The following is a 23,204-nucleotide window of genomic DNA, read 5'->3' as shown; positions in this document are numbered from 1 at the left end:
GTTTGTATAACATTTTTTGGAAGATATTCCAAGCTCGCGTGTGAAATTCTAGGTCATGTGCAAATAATGTTTTGCATTTCATATTTTTATTTATTTTACATCATTAGGCAAGATTGAGCCTTCATTTTTGTTTTTATATTGGCATTATTTCTTGTAGGATAATCACAAAAATATTTCCGCCCAATGGCTTTGTTCACTAACAATAGTTTTAAAATTTTGTGTTTTGCTTGTAATAAAATATGAAAGCTGTATTTTAAAATTATACAAGAAAGCACACCTATGATCAATTTTATGATAATTGAAATTTGTGACACCTGATGATACTAGGTGTTTGTTGTTTTCCAGGTATTTGCCATTTAGACAATGGCAGTGATACAGATTTAGATGCTGTGACGGACCCGCTCATTTGCCATTACCTGGGACCAGCCGGGAATGTGTATGCAAGAGGAAACATGTACAGCACAGAAGCATATCATACTGGTTAGTTGACAAAACTTTTTGGCCCAAGGCATTTACACTTAGTAGTAGCAGAAGTATGTCTGGAAACATGCAACTGGCATAGCTTTCCAGCGATTCCCCTGTAAAGGTTTGTGAATTTCATTGTAAAGTTAAAGTACCATCTAGCTGGAGTGCACATCTCCTCTTGTACCTACACTTTTTAAATTAGCAGTTCCATTGTGTTTCTTGTTGCTCCTCTTGTGAACTGGTTTACACAATGACTTACTTTAGTTTCCTTTCATTTGCATTAAAGGCTACAACCCTGACCAGAGAGCAGTATGCTTTGATACCTATGAATCGGAATATTTAAAGAACGTTGAATGCTGTCCTTATACACTGCCGGTAGAAGATCCCTTTGACCATAATGGCAATGCTGGAATGCAGTCTTCAAGCAGCAAATTGTTGAACTCCGTGTACATACAGCAAGACGGCACCGGGGTCAAAATCGTGAGCCTAAACACAGACCTCCTAGATCTCAACAAAAGCCAGGAACAGCCTGCTGCTGCAGTGTCAGGCAGCACATTTTTAGGTACGTGTGCATTTCTCACCCTCATTTTCTCACAAACATTGAAGGTCCTACGTACGTTTAATCTATAAATTAGAATATTGTTTGACCATGAAATGATCTCCGTGTAAGAAATCTCAATGATTTACTTCCATGTTCTCAATTTCTTGTGCTTTTATCTGTGAATAAGTATATTTTATTTATGGAAATTATGAAGCAAGTAAAGAAATACTCCTAGGAAAATCTTGGTGAATATTGCAGCCTTTAAAAATATGACTTAAGAAGAGATTGAAAATATGACTTAAGAAGAGACAATTGACAAGGTCACAAGCTCATTATTTTTGATAGTCACTATTCAGTGAACACTACTGGAAGCAAGGCTAATGCTGTTCGCATCACTGATGTTCATTACATAGTTGAATTGGAGGAATTTAACAAATGTAGAGGAAATATGGACAACACCTGAAGAGTTTACGCTATTCCATGCTAACTGTCTCTAGACCTATACATCACCCTTTGTAAAAAGGAATAATACAAATGGTTTCAAAAAGAGGTTAAGATAGTAAACGATATTATGGTAGGTGTAACTTCTTCACTGACAGATGAAAGGTATCCTTTATGCATTCATTGAAAAGTTGTATATAGGAATATCTGTGAAACACCCACTTCATCCACAGAACATATGGTATTAAGAATTGGTTCTAAGTAGTCTCCAAGTATAAACTGCTAATCTTCCTGTGAGATGTAAAACGCTCCTGAATGCATGATCACTTGTTAAATTCACATGGTCTACACAGACCCCGTAAACTCCAATTTAATATTGCAACCATATAAAATTGATTATAGGGTTTGTTACCATGAATGTTCACTGAGGGGGTAGGGAAGACCTTGAATCCCATAGGCTCTGCCATTAGACATAGCTAGGTTTTTAAAGACGAACCTTTTTATTAGAGACTCTCATTTACGGTAGTCTTAAGCAGAGCACATCTGTAAACAGAACAACAATGCTGCAGGAACACTGAAGCAGCACAGGTTTAATAGCTGTACTCACAAAAATGTAGATATTCGGAAAGCCTTTTCCTGTCTTCTGTGTCTCTCTTACTTGTGCTCATCTTTATGCCAACTTATGGCTCATGCATTATGTGACTGAATTATAGAAATGCAGTCAGAAAATCAGGAGAGCATGGACTTATGAGTCTTCACTGATGTTCATTTGATGAGGGCTCAGAGCTGGGAATGTGTGTTATATATTCTTATTGGGCTCCTCATAAATGCACCCTTCCACCCATCTTCCTGAAGGCTATCGTAGAACACCTATTTCCCTATTCCACATGCAGCCCAATGTATCTCTATAAACTCCTTCTACTCTCTTCAGCTTCTATGTCTGGCCTCCAAATCTCTAAAACTGTCCCATTGCACAGGGCTCTTTTAGCTTTGTAGCATGGTTCTTGCTAGATAATGCACTTGTAATACGTACATTTTTGTTATTGGCGTGTAGTTTCTGGCTCTTAGTTATAAACGAAGGCATGACCATGATGGGTGGTAGTATTGTATTTTGTAATGCTTAAGTGGTTTTAGGAATACTAGTGACTATGCCTTCCATGGTATGTCGTAGAATTCAGAGTTGTTGTGGGAATGACAGATTCCAAGAGGGACAGTTTATGCTAATCTGACTGGAGTCAGTTCTGTACTTCATTGCAAAGAAATAAACTTCTCTTAAACCCCATTTGTGTAGTCTCAAAACTGGTGACAAAGATGGGATGGTCACAAGAGGAGCCCAGAGGTACTGACCCCACAGAGTTACCCAAGTGGTGAATAAAGGTGCAACAAGCATGGGCAGATAATTAGTTGAACTGTGAAGGAGTGCATATTTTATGTGGAAAAGCAACCGCAGGATATTCTGATGCAGCGGTATGGAGGTATAGACTTTTGGGATATTTGTCCTTGATTTAAATCTGTGAACTGAGGTGATCGCACTTGTGCGCGCAGTGACCTCAGCAATTAAGCCGCATAGCATTCAAACAGCTGAGTTCGCTCGCTCACAGGTTATATAAACTGCAGTATTGCGCCGTGTGTGGAATTCCCAGGAGGAAACAGACGCTTGGTGCTGCTGTGTGCACGGTGTACCAAGGGCAACACTGCTGCTGGGTGCATCCTCGCTGTAAGGCGCTGCTGAAGAAAAAAATAAGAAACACTGCCACCAGGTGCATAATTTTGAGATGTTCTGATTTTAGATTTAATCCTAGTGGATTTAAACAATTGGGGTTCAGCTTTGAGTATGTTGCAAAAGCGTTGGGTGAGCGTGGAAGACCGTTTTCCCTGGGGACTTATGGAGCTGCCTCTGCTTGTGGTCGTACATAGGAGAGCCTGCTGCTGCCTGAGATGGTCTGAAAGGTGCAGGACGCATCTTTAGATAGGGAAATCTCTAAAGGATTATGCAACAGTATAAGCGGTTAAAAAGTGTGGCACGACAGCGATTAAGCGATTCATATGAGTAATAAAGCGCAGAATAACTTAGCTGGGTAAGTGTGCTGAGGGTATCTCTGTTCCTGCTTTATGGGATTCTGAAGGAGGGGTGCCCGAGGGATCAGGAACAGCGAGGAGGGATTAGTATAGTTGCAAACAAGGAATGAGGACCAAGGTTCTGGAACTAAAGGAATGTCCATGGTCATAGAAAGAGGTCACTGTGAAAGCAACTTTAGCATACAAGCAAGCAAGGAAGAAGGGTCAAGGAAATGGAACCAGAGAAGTAGTCCAGTTTCGCAGAAAGAGGACACTGTGGCAGCAATTTTTTTCACCAATTTTTTTTATTTTCTTAAGAACATGTGCTAATGAAAGGGTATAACCTTTTTTCTTGTAGAGTCAGAAGCATGGTAGAAGGGGACCTTTGACAATGGTGCCAGCTATATTTGTGTGTTTTTTTTATAAGGACAAGTATTCTTAAAATTGTAGCATTGCTTATTCTTGAAGTTTTAATTTCTTGTTCTCCAACATGACAGTGCATTCAGCAACTGCCCCTCCCATATTATTGTAGGATACAGGATCTCCTAGATTGGCGTGGGAGTATTGGAAGGAGGCATTTGATACATATTTAGAGAAAATAGTTGGGGATGTTTTTGTAATAAGAGAAAGTTAGCTATGTTAAAACGCAGTCCTGGGGTGAGGGAAAAAAGGTCTTAAAACTTTACCTATACTGCAAGATGAGGTGAATGAGATTGGTGATAGATCAGATGCAGAGTAAGGTCCCAAAGATGTATATACGATGGCCATGAGGTTATTAAAGGGACACGTGTGGAAGAAGTTGAGCATAGTAGTGGAATGACACCAGTTTATTTTTATGTGCTCAACAACCAGGGGAAACTATTGAGCAGTATTTGGCGGTGTTAATGATGTTGTCTGTTTCTTGTAACTCCATGGGTTTCCAAGAAGAAATAATTATGGACCAGATGATAAACAGGACAAGTAATCTCGAAATTCAAGAGAAACTATTGCAGAATAATTAGGGACCAGATGATAAACAGGACAAGTAATCTCGAAATTCAAGAGAAACTATTGCAGAAGAAGGACAACATTGGAGAAAGCCATAGCCATTGTGTCCCACATTGAAAATGCATCCTACTATGTAAAGCAGTTAAATGAGAATACTGACAAGAACAAGTTAGAGCAAGGTAGTGTGAATGCAGTGCAGAAGGGTGGGTTTAGCAAGGACAGGCAAAAGGGGGGGGAAATAAACAAGGAACTCCAAAGGGAATAGCAAGGGAGCAATGTTACAGATGTTGAAGCATATGCCATTTGGATGAGTCGCGTGCATGTCTGGCTGTGAATACGTGATTTTACCGATGCAGGAAAATGAGCCATTTCTCCAGAGTATGTAACATGGGAAGTAAGGATCTTGAAAAAGCAATGTGAATTTAGTAAGGAAACGTCTGGAGGAAAGCAATGATGACTCTCACAGCAAGGACGTCAAAGTTTTATTATAGAGTCGAGGGATGTGAATACGTAAAGGACGATGGGTTCTATCCTCCTTAGTGTGAGATAGGAGAAAATGGTGTGGGGGTATCCATGTGAGCTGATTCTTGTTCTCCTTATACTTTGGTGGACAAATCCATTTGGAAGAGTATGGACAAAACTACTAAGTTGATTCTCAGCAATGTGGAAAAACATGGATATTGGTGGGTCAAGTTACCTGTGTTAGAATATTTTAAGGCAGATTTAGTATACAAGAAAAGAAATGTACTTGTAAAGGTGTATGTTGTCGAGAGAGGTAAAACTTGTTGGGATGAAGAGCAGCTGGTGGTGTGAATTGTTTCAGATCACAATAGTCCAGATCAGATGCTGCTATTGTTGCAGTGGAAGCTCTTTGTTTTACAGATTCTGCGCCAATAGAGAGCTCGACTAACTTAGTCACTTCACTCATATTCTATACCTCACCCACAGAGGCATTTGTCTTCTTAATTGGACCTTTTTCATCACAGTGAGGGGTGAGAAATCATGGTGTCAAACTGTTGGCCACCCAATGAGGAACAATAGTTGGTGGCCAATTCACAAGTTAGAGAACAGGTTCAAATTCACTACTCTCAGTACACAGCTATAGAAATAGATTATTGCAATTGGAAGACCCAACCTTCTGAAGAAGTTCAATCTAACAGGAATTATACAAACCAGAAGCTCTGCTGTGGCAATACATAATAAGCAAAAGAACATAATGTTCTGAAAATAATATATGACTCTCCCTATCATGCTTTTATAAATCAATATCTTGTAAGAAAACTTTTTGCAGAAAGAATATTAAGACACAATAAAAGACTGTCACTTTTAGATAACTTAGCTATTGTTTTAAAGATCCAAAATTAGTGCATGTGAGTAACATTCTAAGCAGCTCAGTTATGAGTCTTACTGCACATAGTATACAACCACACATTTAATCAAAGTACATTTATTTCTAAATTAAAGAATCCATAAAGAGGATGGTTAGGGTTAGGATTTGCTACCACCAACAGGTGGTTCAAGAGTTCTCTTAACATGAGCAAAGGGATCAAGTTAAATTCCACCAAGGAAAAGTGCATGTGCAAGGGGAAAGGGGCAATAATTCAGTAAGTTGCGTATTTGTTTCACACCAGACAGCTCCAGATCATCCAGTAGGTAAGTTATTCAGCTAAGGGAGAAAGGCAAGGGCACGGAAAAATAATCAGGCAGGCAGGAGTCCATTCAGTCTCCCAAGAAGAAGCAAGTCCCTTCCTTGGAAAGTCACTTTTTATACTCCAGATTGTCCATTTGTGGCATCAGTTGTCATAATAAAATTGTCTGACTGCCATGTGACCATTCTTCCATTCACCAGGTACAAAATTGATATTCCAACATATTTTCCCATGTTGCTCATGAGAAACTACTTTCCTTTTTGTCCTCAGAGGGTAGTTAACAAAGACCTTATTTACTGTATTACTCTTCATGGATTAAGTCAAGATGTTGAGTTCCCACCAAAGCACACACAATGAAGTACTAGAAATAGTGTCCTATTGATTAAAGAATGTTGCATAAGCAGAACAGATAAAGCAACATTTGAGGAAACGTAACAAAGGTCCATTACACGAGGCTATGCATTTTAAAGTTATCATTTCTTATTTAGTAACATAAACTCACAATTAAGTGCAAGCATAACTAAATAAATTAAACATATTGTTCAACTCTGATTTGGCCTACTACGAAAAATTTTTAAGTACCTGCGTGCAAACTATTCCTAAATACCATTAAAATAAAATATTTTTAAGAAATAGAAGATCCTAATAATGTCAAGCACTTATACTAAAAGTTTCATTTGTATAACACATTGCTTAAATATTTTTCATTTTGTTATGGTGCAATACAGTGATGGCGCTAAAGATGCTAAGTTTCATCATACATTTTTCATAATGACCTTATTAAAATAATAGATAATCAGTTAATAGACATGTTAAATTCATTATTTTATTAATCCTACTATTTCTACATATCCAAGAAGACTTTTACGGTGCTGGTACTACAACTTTTCTCAGTTTCAGTGTTGTTTTTCTACACATGTGCAAAGTGCACATTAGAGTTTCGTTGTCATTATCAGGTTTTTGTAATGTAAAGAATAACCCGCTTTTACGCTGTACCGCTATCCACACAACCTGTTGAGAAAAATGGAAGATCGAACATCGTGAACCATGGAAGATTGAACATCGTGGGGTCATAAACGAAAAGTATGTGCAAAACTGTGAACTGTGTGTAGGCAGCGACAAAACTCACAAGGCTTTGGGAATATCCATTGCTGTGGTGAACTTTCCTGAGAGGCCTTGGAAAAGGGTAGTGAAAAGTATTTGTGGACCTTTTCAGTGCTTGGGACTTGAGAGCAGGTTTGCTTTAGTCCTAGAAGATTATTTCTCAAATGGCCAGGGGTGGCATTTGCCAAGGACATCAATACTAATAATATCGCAGCAGTTTGTAAGAAAAAGTTCTGGAGAGAGGGAAGTCGAGAAGTAGTGGTATCAAACATCGTGCCATATTTCAACAGGGATGAATTTGAAGCATTTCTCGAATGGGGAGGAATTAAACTTCACAAAAACAAGGTATATAGGGCAAGATGTACTAACGTTTTTTGCGGGCACAAATGGGTTTTAGACCCCGTTGCTACCGCAAAAAACGTGTGGCCCATGTACTAATCCTATTTTGCGAGTCGGAAATCAATTTACGAATAGGAAAATAGGATTAGCAACTCGCTATTAGGAAGGGGTGTTCCAAGGGTGTCCCTTCCATTCCTAATAGTGACTCCTGAAGCTATGTATGACTGTTTTGCGACCGCAATTGCGGTACAAAACAGTCGCAACCACTTGCAAACGGGAAGAGGTCCCCAGGGGATCCCTTCCCCTTTGTGAGTGGCTCTCAAAATATTTTTTACGGGCAGGCAATGGTCACAGTGGCCATTACCTGCCCTGAAAAAACTGAAAAGTTTCATTTTTATTTTTTAAATGCATCCTGTTTTCCTTTAACCCCGTTCCGTACTCATGACGAGCTCCGTTCGTCATGACCGTTGCTCCGCACCCACACGGGGATAATACCCCTGCTGTGCAGGGCGTTTCATTGGAACGGGCGTGGTTGTGACAAGCTCAGCTCGTCATGAGCACAGCGCCACTGTGCTGCGTGACGAGTCAAGCTCGTCATGAGCACCGCGGCACTGCGCGTGCCCCCCCCCCATACCCCAGCACAGCAGGGGAATTAGCCCCGCGGGGGAGAGGTTGAGAAAAATGGGCTGCATTAAAAAAAAAAATAATAACTTCTTTATTTAAAAGCAGTCCCAGACAAAGTGGTCTGCTGACCCCAGCAGGCCACCATCCCAGGGAGTGCCAGCCATTCCTGATGGGGTCGCAAATTGCGACAGCCTCATTAATATGCATGAGGCATGCAATGTGCAACCCCATTGGGAATCACAAACAGTGTCTCAGACACTGTTGTGCATCCCAATGTGCGGTCGCAAAACAGTCGCATTTTACCACTCTTCACAGAAGGGTGGTAAACCACTTGCAAATGGGAAGGGGTCCCGGGAAGCGGTCCCCTAGGGGACCCCTTCCCCTTTGTGAGTGGCTCTCAAAATATTTTTTGAGGCCAGGCAATGGTCCCAGTGGCCATTGCCTGCCCTTAAAAAATGAAACTGTAAAGTTTCATTTTTATTTTTTAAATGCATCCTGTTTTCCTTTAAGGAAAAAAAACTGCTTTATTTAAAAGCAGTCCCAGACAAGGTGGTCTGCTGACCCCAGCAGGCCGCCATCCCAGGGAGTGATGGGGTCGCAAATTGCAACAGCCTCATTAATATGCATGAGGCATGTAATTTGCAACCCCATTGGGAACCTCAAACAGTGTCTCAGACACTGTTGTCCATCCCAATGTGCGAGTCGCAAATTGCAAGTCGCTAATGCAACACAATTTGCGACTTGCAAATTAGTGGGTCATCCATTTGGCCCATAATCCGTGTGAAAAAGGGTCAGACAAGAGATATGATCTGGTTTTGGGTGAGTGCATTCAAGTCGTTTTGAAAGAGGGTTTATGGTAATGGGTTTATGGTAAAAGAAGTAAGAAGCATGTAATGGAGTTACAGAACAACTCCATATTTCGTCACGAAAGAGACTTTTTTTTATTTGTTGAAAGGAAGAGTGGCGTGCATGGTGGGTGTGCCAGTGGGGATTAATAGAGCGGTGGGACAATTTCAAGAGGAATATTTTCATAAACATAACACAAGTTTGAAAGGTAAAGAGTTTAAAAATGGAGAATGGGGTCAAGTTCAAATTTGAACTGAAGTCAGGAACGGTGACTCGAAATGCTCTAATCCAAAAAGGGTGCTGGGTGTGCATCGAAATGCTGAGCGTGTGGAAAAGGGCAAGTGGTGGAACGTGCAAAAAATAACTAGGTGCCCAAGATCGAAACTGAAATGTGGAACAAGGGCTAAGACAAGGAGAGACTCTTCATTTGCTCCAGGGTTACACTGAGGAGATATGATGAAAATGTCTGGAAGTAACATGTGATGCATTTGTTGTAAAGGAAGTATTCAGGCCACACTATTTTTATCTTAATTTATGTAAAGAGCAATTGGTAATGGTTAAGTGGTTTTAGGCCGTGCATTCCATTATATGTAACAGAATTCAGAGTTTTCTTGGGATCGATAGATTCCAAAAATGACCGTTTATGCAGGTCTGCCTCTGGTCAGTCATAAACTTCTCTTAAACCCCATTTGTGTGGACTCAAAAGGTAGATAAGGTGTTTGCCTTCCTCAGTGTTTGAATGTTGTATGTGTCACAGAGAGTCTAACTCAATATTAAAGGTAGGCAACAATGGAAAGATACACTTCACATCTCCCTTTTACGCAAATAGCCAGACAATAACGCTACAGAATGCTATATTGTCCTATAACTTTTCAGAGACAAAATGCAAGCAGGAATATGCAGTGCTGAAGTCCAGACATCTTTCCACCCTCTCCACTAGCACAGTTTATTCTTGTGACTGTTTTTCAGTAAGACATGGTAGGTACATTGTATCTGAACCTACTGTGTCTCAAAGCTCTGTATTAGCTGTTTGTTTATATGAGCAGGTGCTGATGGGCCGTTGCGCTGTTAGAAGTTCCTTTTAGTAATGTATCCTGTGCCAAACAAAGAGAAGGAAAGACACGGCTGAGATTAGTGGAATTTGTGCACAGCAGGAAATTATGGGCTTTCTGAAGGATCCTGTTTTATCTTTTGGCTTTCTGAAGGCATTCTGTTTTATCTGCTAGACCTCTTACTTTGTCTAGCAGGAAGTAATGCAGTCAGAAAAGTGTGAAAATCTCAACTGTCAAGTTTAGACAATTACATTTTGCTTTAAATATATCCGTGTTATGTCCCATGTTCTTATTCTTTTAGTTTAACAGGTTTTCTGGCAGTCAGTGGAGAATCGTGAAAATAGAGGAGTTTCAGCTTTATTAATAGGTCGAAGCGAAAAAGTAAAATAAGTTAAATCAATCACATCGTAGAAACTAGAGGTCCCATTACTTACACTGCCTGGATGGTTGTAATCTGCATTGCTGTTCGGTTTAATTTCATGGTACATATTGTAACAGTGCATCATTCACTTTGGTGACAGACATTTTGCTGCACATGTCACAGATATTCCTCACAGATAACATAGGCCTCTTCCAAGTTTAAGTTATGAGAGCATGTACAAATAAATACTTATTTCGAGGATTCTTCTTTTCAGAATTAAACATACCTTCCTTTTAAATAATCAGCACATTAAGGTGGCGTCCAATTAAGATAAAAGCTCAGTTCTCTCTAACTAGTTATATATCTCTAGCAATCACTAACAGCTCTTGCTGTGTTTGCTGCGAGAAATCCATTGTGACTTCATTCACTGGATGACCAATTTACATTGTTCACAGAGTATAGCAGCTGTTTATATAAATCATCCCTTGTTCTGTTGACTGATGTTTTAATCTCTTCCTTCCATATCCAAACCTCAATTCTCGTAGTTTTATGACCAATGTGATCTAAGGGATGTATAGCAGAGAGTACTTTATACATTATAATGCATATTTAAATGTTCATTCTTCCCACTAACCGCTTAAATCCTTGGTGTCTTGCTCTTTCATATGTAAGAAATTATAGGGTTGCAGTCACGAAGAATAAAAGCTGAATCTGTAGATCAAAATTAAATGCCCCATAAAGCAGATTATAGTATGTTGTTGCAAAAGATATTAGAATCAGTTTATTGTATGTCAAATAGATAATTACTATAGCTTAGAACTTGTAAAAACAGGAAGAGAGCTTATATTTTCATATAATGACCTACAGCATGAAAAAATATATATGTTGACAGAAATATCTTTACACTGATCACTGTTCATTTTAGAAAAACAGATCAAACTAATGAAAGTCAGTTTTCGTTATATAAACTGCAGTTGTAATTATGCTCTGTGATATATCTTTCACCTTGACGGCCAGCTCTGGCTGCAGGCATTATGATGTCTCAACGTAACTGTTGTTATTACACCTGAGCGACTTGCATCATTTTCCTATTACAAATGTATTAGAAAAGTCACATTTCTACAGAAATAATGGCATTAGAAACAGTATTTTATACAGGGATTTCAGGCTTTCATGTGTTATATGAAGAACAGCGTACTCAAAGCTGTATAATTCATGGGCAGATTCTGTGCTACAGTCCTTCACACAAGGCCTGAACTACCAAGTGATCTATTCTCAAAGTGTTTGCCTGTTACTTTTTTCTGTGAAATTCAAACATAACAATATGAAATGATTTTGACACCATTGCTGGGATCCTGAAGTTAACAGAAATAATGCAATGTGTCTTGTTTTTGCAAAGAGCAGCTGTTTGCTTATGTATGTTTTCTTTGGTTATTCTTTAAGTAACTGGAAGATGGTCGACTTTAATTATTTTAGATTGTTTACAGCCTTTTTGGATGGCATTATATTACCAAGGATTTCCTGATGCGAGTGAGGGTAGAATTTTAGGAGCAATACATTTGGTGTCTTCTCCGTAGCCCATGGTCCGCTCATGGATTGAATAAATCATAGTAGTAACATTGTGACACAACAAATGCAGAACTGTATTATATCATCATGAAATTGGAATGTGGTCAGGAAAATCTTGACTCATTAATGGTAATTAGATTATTTATGTATAATTTAACTATTAATATTATAATAGTATTTTTTATTGTTGCTCGGGAGCATGTGTTCCCCAAAGAATGATAATTTCACAAAGCATTCAATCCAATCTAGCACAATCCCAAGAGCTTAAGCACTGTTTTGCGTAAAATGTTCAAAACACAAAAAAAAATCTGTTAAAGGAAGACAGTGATTAATTTGTAAATAAATAAGTGACGGTGCCTAAAGGTCTGGTCTGTAGTCTGAGGCTGTGCAATTAAATTCCAGTCCACATCTTAATTCCACTACCAGACAGACCCTCCCCCTTTATCTCATTTTTGCCTGTTCCTGTTTTCGTCCTTTGTGAAGGCTTTTCCGTCTTTCTCTTACTTCTTCATTCTTCTTTGTTTTTTCCTTCTCAATATTGGCAAATGTATGATGAAGAAAGATAAGTGTCAGTGGACTTCACTGGCAACCACCGGCTCAAATTAAGCACTGCAGGAAGATAATGATTATTGCCGTCCTAGATAATTCCTCAGTCACAAACGAGTTATCAAAAATAACAAACCACTGCACTTTCCTTTATAAAAAAAAAAGATATTTTCTTTTGGGCTTCACCTAGAAGGGCTTGTGGGCTGCTAATGTCACTTTTGAACAATAATTCCGTTTTGAGGAACTGTTAATCACCAAAAACATATAGTATATACATTATAAGATACTGGACCAGCTCCCCATGTGTACTGTACTCCCTTTGTCACTCAAACTTTGTGACTCTTTCCTACTCCTCATGTAGGCAAACATTTACTGAGCCAGGTCTAGATATTCCCTACATTTGGAAGACTTTTTCAGCTGTTTGATAGTACATCCTGCATTACCACTGCTGTTTCATTTTCGTCCATTGTATGAAAACCTAGTTGATGTCCAGTAAGAATATTTCTGCATTGTAAACGGCGGCAATGCACATTGCTGTTTTTGAAATAACGCTCTGTATGAACAATCACTGAATTTAACAGTCCTCCATGTGTAATTCATATTTCTATATTTTATTTTCTTCAGGAACGTTTGGCAAGCCACTGTGGAGACCTCAAGTGGATTCCTTTTCTGCCGTAAACCACCCATCGATGCCTAAATCCATTGTCGCCTGTGAACTCCCTCATGCCTCATCGGATTTGCAGTGTGAAGAGCAGGAACTTAACAGGACACTTTCAAATGAAGAGAACAATGCCTGCTCTCCTGCACAAACATTTGAAAGTTATAGGACTCCTGCATTTCAAACTTATGTTTTTGACACATAGCATCGTCCGGACTTGCAAGATATTTATGGAGCCAAAGAAATATTTTGACATTCTACCTCAAAACGTGACCCTCACGTAAAACGAAGAAGAAACCATATGTTTCCAGGACAGCTTTGAAATGGGAAAGAATGTATTGTACACAGACTTGTGCAGGGAGATCCAGAAAAGGAAAGTTTGACAGATTTTTTTCTGTAGGTACTTTTCAAAATAGAAATATATAATTTCTAAATATTTTATGCCCTGGTTTTATACAGATGGTATCTCTTGTAATTTAAAGATGTAAATAATACTTTTTTATTTTGTGTATTTTTATAATGTCAGATTTTTTATTAAAAATGTATTACAACATTTTAAGTTCTGTAAAGAGTCTTGGCTGTTTTGAATCACAGCGCTGTGCTGCTTTGTTGTAAGTCCCCTGTGGCCGCATTTTCCGTACCACGAACTGTGAACACTTGATGAATGTCAAATGGAAACCAACAAAGTTATTATGTAGAAATCACTTTAGTGCTTCTATAATATTCTGGCCTGGAACTAATGCGTTTGTACTGATCACAAAAGTATAAAGGATCAAGCACACTTAACCATCACGCTCTGTAGTCTAAATAGGTAGAGCCACAGGAGTTGTGTGGCATGGGATAACCAAATTATCATGCACGGTTGATTAACTTATGTGGCTTGAAAAGATAAATGATTCGGTATAATTCGCCACAATTACTACGTTATTTTGTTATTTGTACGCGTTAACATTGTATGGGCAAAGGGTTCACCTTACTAAGATCAGTACAACAACTAGGAGAAATTGCAATCATCAAATGTAAGATGGCCTGTTTCAGAGCAAAACCAGGCCTACCACTGCTCAACAACACAGCCGTTACTAGTAACTTTTAATACGTTTGAGCTAGAAACACAATTTTTTGTTAAAATCTGCCAATTATGGCGAGGCTGGTTTATTATGTGACAATTGCGGCTAATACATAGCAAAATGCCACGGCTACAGAATCTCACAATTCCCATGGCAGATGGGATACAGTGTTGATTTACTAGGGATTTCCTATCAGTTACGCATGAAAGTGGTTAAATATCCATTCTCTGTCCATATGCACATGTACAGGTTTAATCCTCTTTTACAACCTTATCTGTTGTTGAAAAACGGTGATCATTGATGTTTCTTAACAAGTTTGGCCCTATAGCCTCTTGGACTCCCAAGATTGATTTACCGTCACTATCATACTTTCTCATGCTTAAAAGCATTTCTCAATGATTTCGTAAGCCTCCTAATACATAGCATTTACACAAAATCATGCCACAGGCAGAGGTGGGACTCCAGTCCTTTCAGCTCTGTATCTTATTGATAATGACTTTGCAGGTGACAGTAAACAGAAAGACACCTCTGTTTTATTTAGAAAGAGGTTGAGCCCAAATACTATAACAATATTATCTTGGCACTAAACAAACTGTGTGATTCCCATCTAACACTCCATTTTAGTCGGTCGATGAGCAATATTTATTATTTATTATTATGCGTATTAAACGTGATGCCATCGAGTGTGAGACGTTTTCTCTTGACGTTGGGCAGCCAGTGATTACAGGGCAGTGCCAGTGGAGATGCTTTTCACCCTTTATGTCAAGGCACCATTTGATTTCAATTAGATAAATAAGTTAATACCTATGTACAACTGACTTTCCAAAGTTAGCAAGTTTGAGTAGTCAAGACTTACTCCAAAACCTGATAGTAGGTTTGAGACTCAAATATAGCTTGACATAGTAATTGCCCATACATTCAATGCACAGTCAAAACAATAACTTTTAAAAATAATACATTTTTATTTGCATATATAAAGGTTACTTAAAATGATGATTAACAAAAAAAGATAAAAGGTCCTAATCGAGTGTGGGACTCGGTTGTTAACCCAAAGAGTGTATTGTATGTACTTTTCTAGGCCTATAATTTGAAATACACCTGTGTCTATGGGACTGTTTTATTCTATGGGTTGGTGAACTGCAAGTCCCCTGCTATCTAAAGAAATCCTTAGAATCCAGTTCTTTCTTACTTGCAGGATTTCTAAATGACTTAACATGGCTGACAGAATATACAGAGCGCCATAACTGTAGGCATAGTTCAAATGACACTATTTAACTAGAACTCATCTTTAAAACAACAGTACCTTCTGTTGCCCATTCTGTCTCCACAGCTGGTCCTTATCACCACTGCCTGCCCACAAAATCCCCCCTTAATATTCCTCCACCCCACTATAACAGTCCTTTCTGCTTCATATGGCTTATTGGTGACTTTGATATCATGACCTTCGGGCATTTCCACACTCCGGAGAGGAGCTGGACACCTCTCTTGTTCACTTTCTTCCTCACCAATCTGCCTCCAAAAATCTTGAAAGACCTTTGTAGACATGTTTGTTTTTCTTTGCCTTCATGCTTATTGTTAGAGCAGGTCACATTGCCCCCACAGTGGGCTTCCCTTACTTTCCCCACACCTTACACAATCCTTTACTGCTGCCTGCAGCACTCATTTGCCACTGGGATATGCAATGCTAGCCTCAATGGCTTGGAACCACTCCACCCTCAAACGAGTTTAACCTCTCTAAAATGTATTTGTGCCCTTTTGCCACCAATCCTGACCCCAGAACTGATTTGTGCCCTCATTCTTGACAGAAGCCAATACCATCCTCCTTCCTACCCTTTCTGCTTTCACAAGCAGCTGCTGCTGTGGCCCTAATTAGCAACTCGGATAATGTGGCCCTAAGAAACATCTCCTGACCATCTTCATCCACAGAAATGTTTGAATGTTTTTTCACTGTCACTGTAGCTCTTTTACCAAAGCCCAGAGCCGGACTCCATTCTGCTTGTACTCACTCAGTTTTCTCTTCTTTACCCTTGTGATATTCAGAATATTCTTTATTTGACCAACCAGGTTATATACTTTAAACACCAGATCTCAGCTTGGTTTGTCAGGGCATCCTCACCTGGGTATGAGACAAAAAGGAAAATGAAAAACAGGGTGACAACCACTGGCTGGCTCTTTTATGCATTGGCAGGGATCCAGCGTCTTCCCAGCTTACCTAGCATTACTGCATGTAAGAGCCTTCCAGAATGTCTACTCATTTCTCAAACAGAGATCATTAGGCAAGGTGCACCGCAGCAGATGCTTTTCCTAAGGACATGGGTTTTGGACATCCCTGCCTGGCTGCTTGGTCACACTTGGAGGTTTGCATACCTTGAAGGCACCCTAGTCACAAATGTGGCAACCACAGACGTACACCAAGGAACATGGCAACCTAATGCAAGGACATTAACACAACAGATTTGAATGCAACTGTACACTGTACACTATGTACAGCAGCACACCTTAGCCTATATAGCAGTGATAATCCTTTTCATCGCTCCAAACATAACATTACTCCAAATTGATTTACATTATCGTACCACAATCTAATCATCTGAGGATGAGTAATTCAAGGTATGCCCAGCACTATTAGATGTTAGGAGCTTAGCGAGTACATCTATAAAAAACAAATCACACCTCAAACCCCACACCATCACAAATCAGCACCCACCTCCGTACCTGAAGTCCAATGAGTAGCTAGCTAAGTCTATAACAACACAAGTTAACACAACAAATCATATCTTCCAATAGGCATACACACCACATCACTCAACTCCCAGAATGTTGTGTACTTCAACAAACTTCATATTACCATATCTAAAAGATGGTACATCACGGTATTCTACTGTTTTCACAACCCTAAGCACAATATATACCACAATAAAATCCAACATGCTATGTAACACCATGCTAGACGACTAAACAAAATAGCATATGATGACCCATCCTATCATACCTCCTTAAGTTACATAATTCTTTTTTTAAATGTTTTTTAATTGGATTTTTAAGCAACAAAAAAATTCACATAAAGGAAAATAAAATAAAACATCACATTACAAATCATCACATTTGTTTGGTTACATAGGGGGCCGTGATTGTGCATGCCTATTAGAATTGAGCCTACTCGTTACATCCATACAGCTACTAAGGCAGCATTAAAAATGCACAACCAAAATGGTCAAAATACCCAACCAGGATGTCACATAGTCATTACACCATTCTACGGTACAATATCCTTTATCAGCCAAATGGGTAGCATAAACAGTATGTCAACAGATACATTACTCTACCTAGTTCCCTCATCATGTCCCAGATAGATAGCTGCTAATCTTGATCCACAGTTTCGTCTTGTTGCATTGCTCGGTTTGGACATACATATCCCAGAAACTCTTGGGTCGATTACCCGGGGCAACAGTTCATTGTAGACTTCTGATAGAGTATTACAATATATGTCATATATTTTTCCCGCTCAGCCACCGTTGGAACGGGGCCCCTCATCCAGCGCATTGCCAGCCTACATTTCGCCAAAAGCTGACCCATAGCCACCAATTTACAAACACTCTTACGAAGCGCTTTTGTATAGCCCAAAAGCTCCATTAGAGGGGACAGGGGAGAGAGTTAACCCCACATCCTCAGTTAGCACCTTGAAAATGCTCCTCCAATAGCCCTCCACCAAGGGGCATTGCCAAGCAAGATCATAAAATCCAGCTCCCTGCATATCACAACTTTCGCAGCATTCAGTGTCTTGCAATCCGTAGCTACAGAGTCGCAGTGGTGTGTGATGCACCCTGTGTAAAAATTAAAAATCGGCCAACCAATGGCAGCCATTCAGTGAGACTCTACGTGTAGTCTTGCAGCAGTACGATCATATAACATCCGTGATTGGGATCCCAAGATCTGTCTGTCATGCCTGCCGGGCTTTTGTGTATGATGTTATCCTTGTAAGTTGTGCAGAGGCGTACAGGCGGGAGACTAATTTCACAGGTGATTGTGAGTGCACCAGAATAGTTAGGTCCGGTGACAGCTCGTCACCAAGAACTGCGCGCATCGCATGATGACCCTGAAAAAGTAGAAACGTGTTCGTGCCGAGGCCTCCGCCCTGCCAGCGGTCACCTCCTCCTATGTTCGCATTCCGCCGTCTTTAAATAAATCACCCATTTCATGCACATTAAGACTATTCAGCGAGCGAAGAGCCCCACGCTCAGAGATAAGGGTAAACCACTGACACCACTCCACTCTCAAGTAGAGCTGAGCCCCATCATGCATGCGAAGCAGTACGTGCCAGGCATGCACTACGGAATTGACTGAGCCTAATACTCCGCAGCGCCGGATGGGCGTGTTAGTCAACAACCGTGGCAAATGGTCCGGGGCAGCAGCCACCTTTTCAATCTGGAGGTGTGGTTGATCATACAGACAATGTATCCAGCTGTAGGCATGCAAGCTTGCGCCGCCCTGTAAGTCCAGGGCAAAGTGAGGTTGTCAAATGGAACTCGCGGGGTCTTGCCCACCCTAGCCAGCCTGTTCAGTAAAATTTGTAATTCTCTTTACACATGGCGGGGCACCACCATGGGTATATTGGCGAAGAGACAGCGAGGGAGCAGAACCATCTTCATCAGAGAGACCCTCCCTACCAGAGAAAGGGGAAGCCTAATCCATCTGCTTATATCCTCACCCAATTTAGCAATAGCGAAGCCGTAGCTTGCTTTGATCACCTGGTCTGCGTCCGAATGAACTTGGATACCCAGATGACAAACCGGGTCAGAGGACCACTGGAGGGGGGAATCAAGAGCAATTGGCACAGTAGACGGAGTTAATGGAAAAATTATGGATTTATCCCAATTGATCTTTAGGCCGGAAAGCCCGCCAAAATGTAGCACCTCACAGATTACCGGGGAAAGGTGGACCTCTGGATCCTGTACATACACAAGCAGGTCATCCGCATAAGCCGAAACAATTAAGTTGTATTTGGGAAAGCGGAGGCCTCTGTGTCCATGAAATTCACGCAGTGCCCTCAGTAGGGGTTCAGCGGCCACCGCATACAACAGGGACAAGGGGCACCCCTGTTTAGTGCCCCGCGGTATATGAACTGGGGAGGATACCGTGTCACCTGTGTGGACCGACGCCATTGGCAATTTGTACAGCATCAAAATTAGTTGTAGAAACACCTCGCCCACTCTCATGCGGCACAGTACGGCAAGCATAAACTTCCATTTGATAGAATCTAAAAAGACCGCGGCCGTCTTAACCTCCTGATTGAATGACTTATTATTTATTAGGCGCACTATTGCCGAGGCGTCTTGACGCTGAGATTGTGCAGTGTTAACAGTCCAGCAATATCCGAGCGACCGCCTTGTGTAGTGACTGAAGTTTGGCGAACTGCCTTGTGCCCGCTCCCAAGTACAAAGCATTACAATCATCAACTCGACAGAACTAAGGCTCTTTCTACCATTTTCATTGGTGAGAAAGGAATACAAGGAAGAATTTTAGGTAGGACCTTCATCATAAAAAGCAAGCTGATGTGACTTGGTTAATTTGTGGGGCAGGCGTTAAGTCTTTGTCGATCAGGAATCCTAAGTTCTTGGCCTTGGGCACAGGGACAGGGCATGTGCCGGCTTCAGGAGGCCACCATAGTTGGCTCCATACTGAGAGTTTCTGACCAAACTCAACCACTGAAGTTTTTTCTGTGTTGAGCTTCAGAAAATTAGTATACATCCAAGCCATCAGTGCAGCAAGGCAGTTGCAAAATCGTTCAGCTGTTATGTCCACGCTTTGTGTGAGTGACAGCACAATCTGGGTGTCATCCGCGTACGACACTAGCGTCAGATCATGTTCTTTTATTAGTCTAGCTAGTGGTGTGACATACAGATTAAATGTTGTTGGGACAAGGCTGATCCTTGAGGAACTCCACATGGGAGGGAGAGCTTTCCTGACCGAAGACCCTCTAAGTGAATCAGTTGAACCCTAGAGCCCAGAAAGGAGGTAAGTAGAGTTAGAGCTGTATCCTTAATGCCCACTGCGTTTAACCGCCGTAACACTACCGCATGGTTTATGGTGTCAAATGCGGTTAGATCCAGCAGGATGAGAACAGCCCTGCCCCTTCCATCCATCACCTTGTGGATCTCTTCCGTTGCCATAATCGATGTAGACTTGGTTGAGTGCCGGGATCTGAAGCTATACTTGGTGGAGTCAAGGATGTTGTTGGAGTCCAAATACACCATCAGTTCCAGGTTCATGGCTTTCTCCAGAATTTTAGAGAGCAACAGGAGGCAAGATAAAGGGCGATATTTTTATAACTACACTGTGTTGTACGTTTCCACTTAAACTATACAGTAAGATTAAGTACTGGTAAAATAAGCTGCTTTACACTCCTTCTGGACTAAGCCTGAAGGCTGCTCTCCACAGCTACCACATTTTATGGTTTCCTAAGACCAATAAAATCACCATAAGGGTTGTCTGGATTAGTGCAGGGTGCTACACTTACATAAGTGAGCAACGTATACTAAGCTAGCCTCCTACACTATCATATTAATGTAGATTTTGAATTAGCATTTGCCTTGCATATTCACTGGATTAATCAGCAATCCAAATAAAACACTTTAATCATATTTAGTGACTCCTGGTCCTCGTGAGACACAGGTGCTTCACAAGTTAAATTGTATTATCGATATTTTCTCAGTTTCAGTGCTTCATGCCAGCTATGAAAGGTTCATTCTATCAATGGGGAAAAATCTTTGACAACTTGACAAAGAAATTATGTTACAAGGCCCAGGACGCATGTTGGATGGTTAGCTACTGAAGCAAAGGGAGTTAGTGTATCTCTTGGAGAAATCCATGATTTGCCCAAACCCATCCCTCACCCTTAAAGCCCATGTCCCAATTTGGAGAATCAGCGAAGTGCCAGTGATTAAGAAAAGAGTTGTTACAGCAGAGGAGTGAGTATTAATAGGGTCGCGTGTTGTAATAGTCAATGAAAAGCTTGCGTTATTGTGTTGAGTTTGCCTGGGGCAATGTGATGATGTTGTGGTATAAATGTGACTGCACTTAACTTTGAGCAATTGAAATTGTTATCCAGCACAACATATCCTAAGATCCTCGGATAGAGATATAAATTGTTGAATATCGTGAAATGTAATTTGTCTCCGAAATTCGGAAGTGCTAGACATAGGACATTGTTGGCTGCACAGTTGGGATAGGGATTTGTATCTTTATGTGAGTAAGGTGTGGTTTTTTGCACAAAGAAGAAGCTGCACTAATCCGAGTGATTCCCGCTGGCCGAGGTTTCACTTGAGTGTGTGTCTGGGTAGGTCAGAAAGTGTCGCCCCGACCATTTCTTATGTGATTGAATACTTTGATTTCTTTGGTGAAGCAGACAAGTTATATGTAGAAATCGCTTTACACCTTGATTTTGTTTGTTTAAAGTTAAGAAATCAGTGCTCTCGTGAAAATTGTATAGAAGGGTAAACCATGGCAAGGAGGGAGAGATACGTCATAGTGTGCTGTGATGAGATTGGTCGGTTAGTGTTTGTGCCACGCTGTTATTGGTTTTTAATGCCAAATGAGAAATGTGGGTAAAGATATTATTTTTGGGTTTGAGACGAAAAGTTTACTTGTGATTGTTGATATTGATGAAAAATTAAGTTATTCAAGGCTATAGGAGATCCCTTTAGGTGAGATGTGAGAGCCCCTGTTAGAGAAGGAGAAGTGGTGCCAGCGGAAAGCATGGTAGGTCATCATATGGCCATAAATGGCAGGCTCCACATGTACATTTGGTTGAGTCAAAGGCATAAGTTCACTGAAATAGACGGTGCATTGATGTTTTCAAACTATGGACATTTAATTTGAAAATTATTGAAAATCTGAGAAAGATATTGTAAGAGATGAGGCCACCTCCTAAACCGGCACAGTACAAGACACTTAATCCTGGTATGATGTAGCTCATACCAGAGAGAAAGAGAAATATCAAGGTAGAATCAGTATGGCATTACATACCTGTGCCAAAGATAGATGTGATGCAGAACAACAAAAATGGTTAACTGACTAGGCTGCTTTGTCGATGAGTCAATCTACGGATTCTCCCCGCATACCTGCATCTTCAGAGGTTGGACTTAATTGGGGCATCATTCCGGTGGACCCGCTGCTTGCACTGTTGTTGGGCTCTCTGCTCTCCCTGCTCACCCCCCGCCGCCGCACAGGTGAAACATCATAGCGGCCGCTGTGCGGGGGTGAGCTTGTTGTGAGGGACCACAATCACCAGAGGGCTCTGCGGCCGGAAGCCGCGCTACACTGTAAAGCTCCAGGAGGCGCATATATTGCAGCACGACTCTCGGTGGAGCGGGGCTGCTTTGTCGATGAGTCAATCTACTGATTCTCCCCGCATACCTGCATCTTCAGAGGTTGGACTTAATTGGGGCATCATTCCGGTGGACCCGCTGCTTGCATTGTTGTTGGGCTCTCTGCTCTCCCTGCTCGCCCCCCGCCGCCGTACAGGTGAAACATCATAGCGGCCGCTGTGCGGGGGTGAGCTTGTTGTGAGGGACCACAATCCCCAGAGGGCACTGCGGCAGGAAGCCATGCTACACTAACGCGCCAGGAGGCGCATATATTGCAGCACGACTCTCTGCGTCACGGGAGCACGCGGGAGCGACCGGGGCGAAAACCGGGCAAAGAGCGGGCCCTCTAAGGCCCTCTGAGACCAGATGAGCCAGGGCTGGGCCACCTCTTTTTAATCCGGACTTTTGGAGAGGAGGACTCTATAATACATCAGTGAGCTGACACTTCTTCTCGCATGTAAGATTGTCTAAGCCCCTAATGACTATGCTATCTTATTCAGGGCTGTGCTAACATATTTGTGACTCTTACTT

General features: G+C 41.0%; 1 protein-coding gene across 1 annotated transcript in view; it reads left to right on the top strand.

The window, feature by feature from the left end:
• LRIG3 (leucine rich repeats and immunoglobulin like domains 3) overlaps positions 1-13,799 on the top strand; it is a 73,785-nt gene extending 59,986 nt beyond the window's left edge. The window contains exons 17-19 of the mRNA XM_078675535.1: positions 346-480; positions 752-1,027; positions 13,207-13,799. Coding sequence (XP_078531661.1) covers positions 346-480; positions 752-1,027; positions 13,207-13,445 — 650 coding nt within the window. The 3' untranslated portion in view covers positions 13,446-13,799. The remainder of the gene's footprint in view (positions 1-345; positions 481-751; positions 1,028-13,206) is intronic.
• Positions 13,800-23,204: the final 9,405 nt, after the last annotated feature.

This window comes from Lissotriton helveticus, chromosome 1_1, assembly GCF_964261635.1.
Source record: "Lissotriton helveticus chromosome 1_1, aLisHel1.1, whole genome shotgun sequence".
NCBI lineage: Eukaryota > Metazoa > Chordata > Amphibia > Caudata > Salamandridae > Lissotriton > Lissotriton helveticus.
The sequence above is the reverse complement of the archived record's forward strand: the minus strand, read 5'-3'. Positions and strand labels throughout refer to the sequence as shown.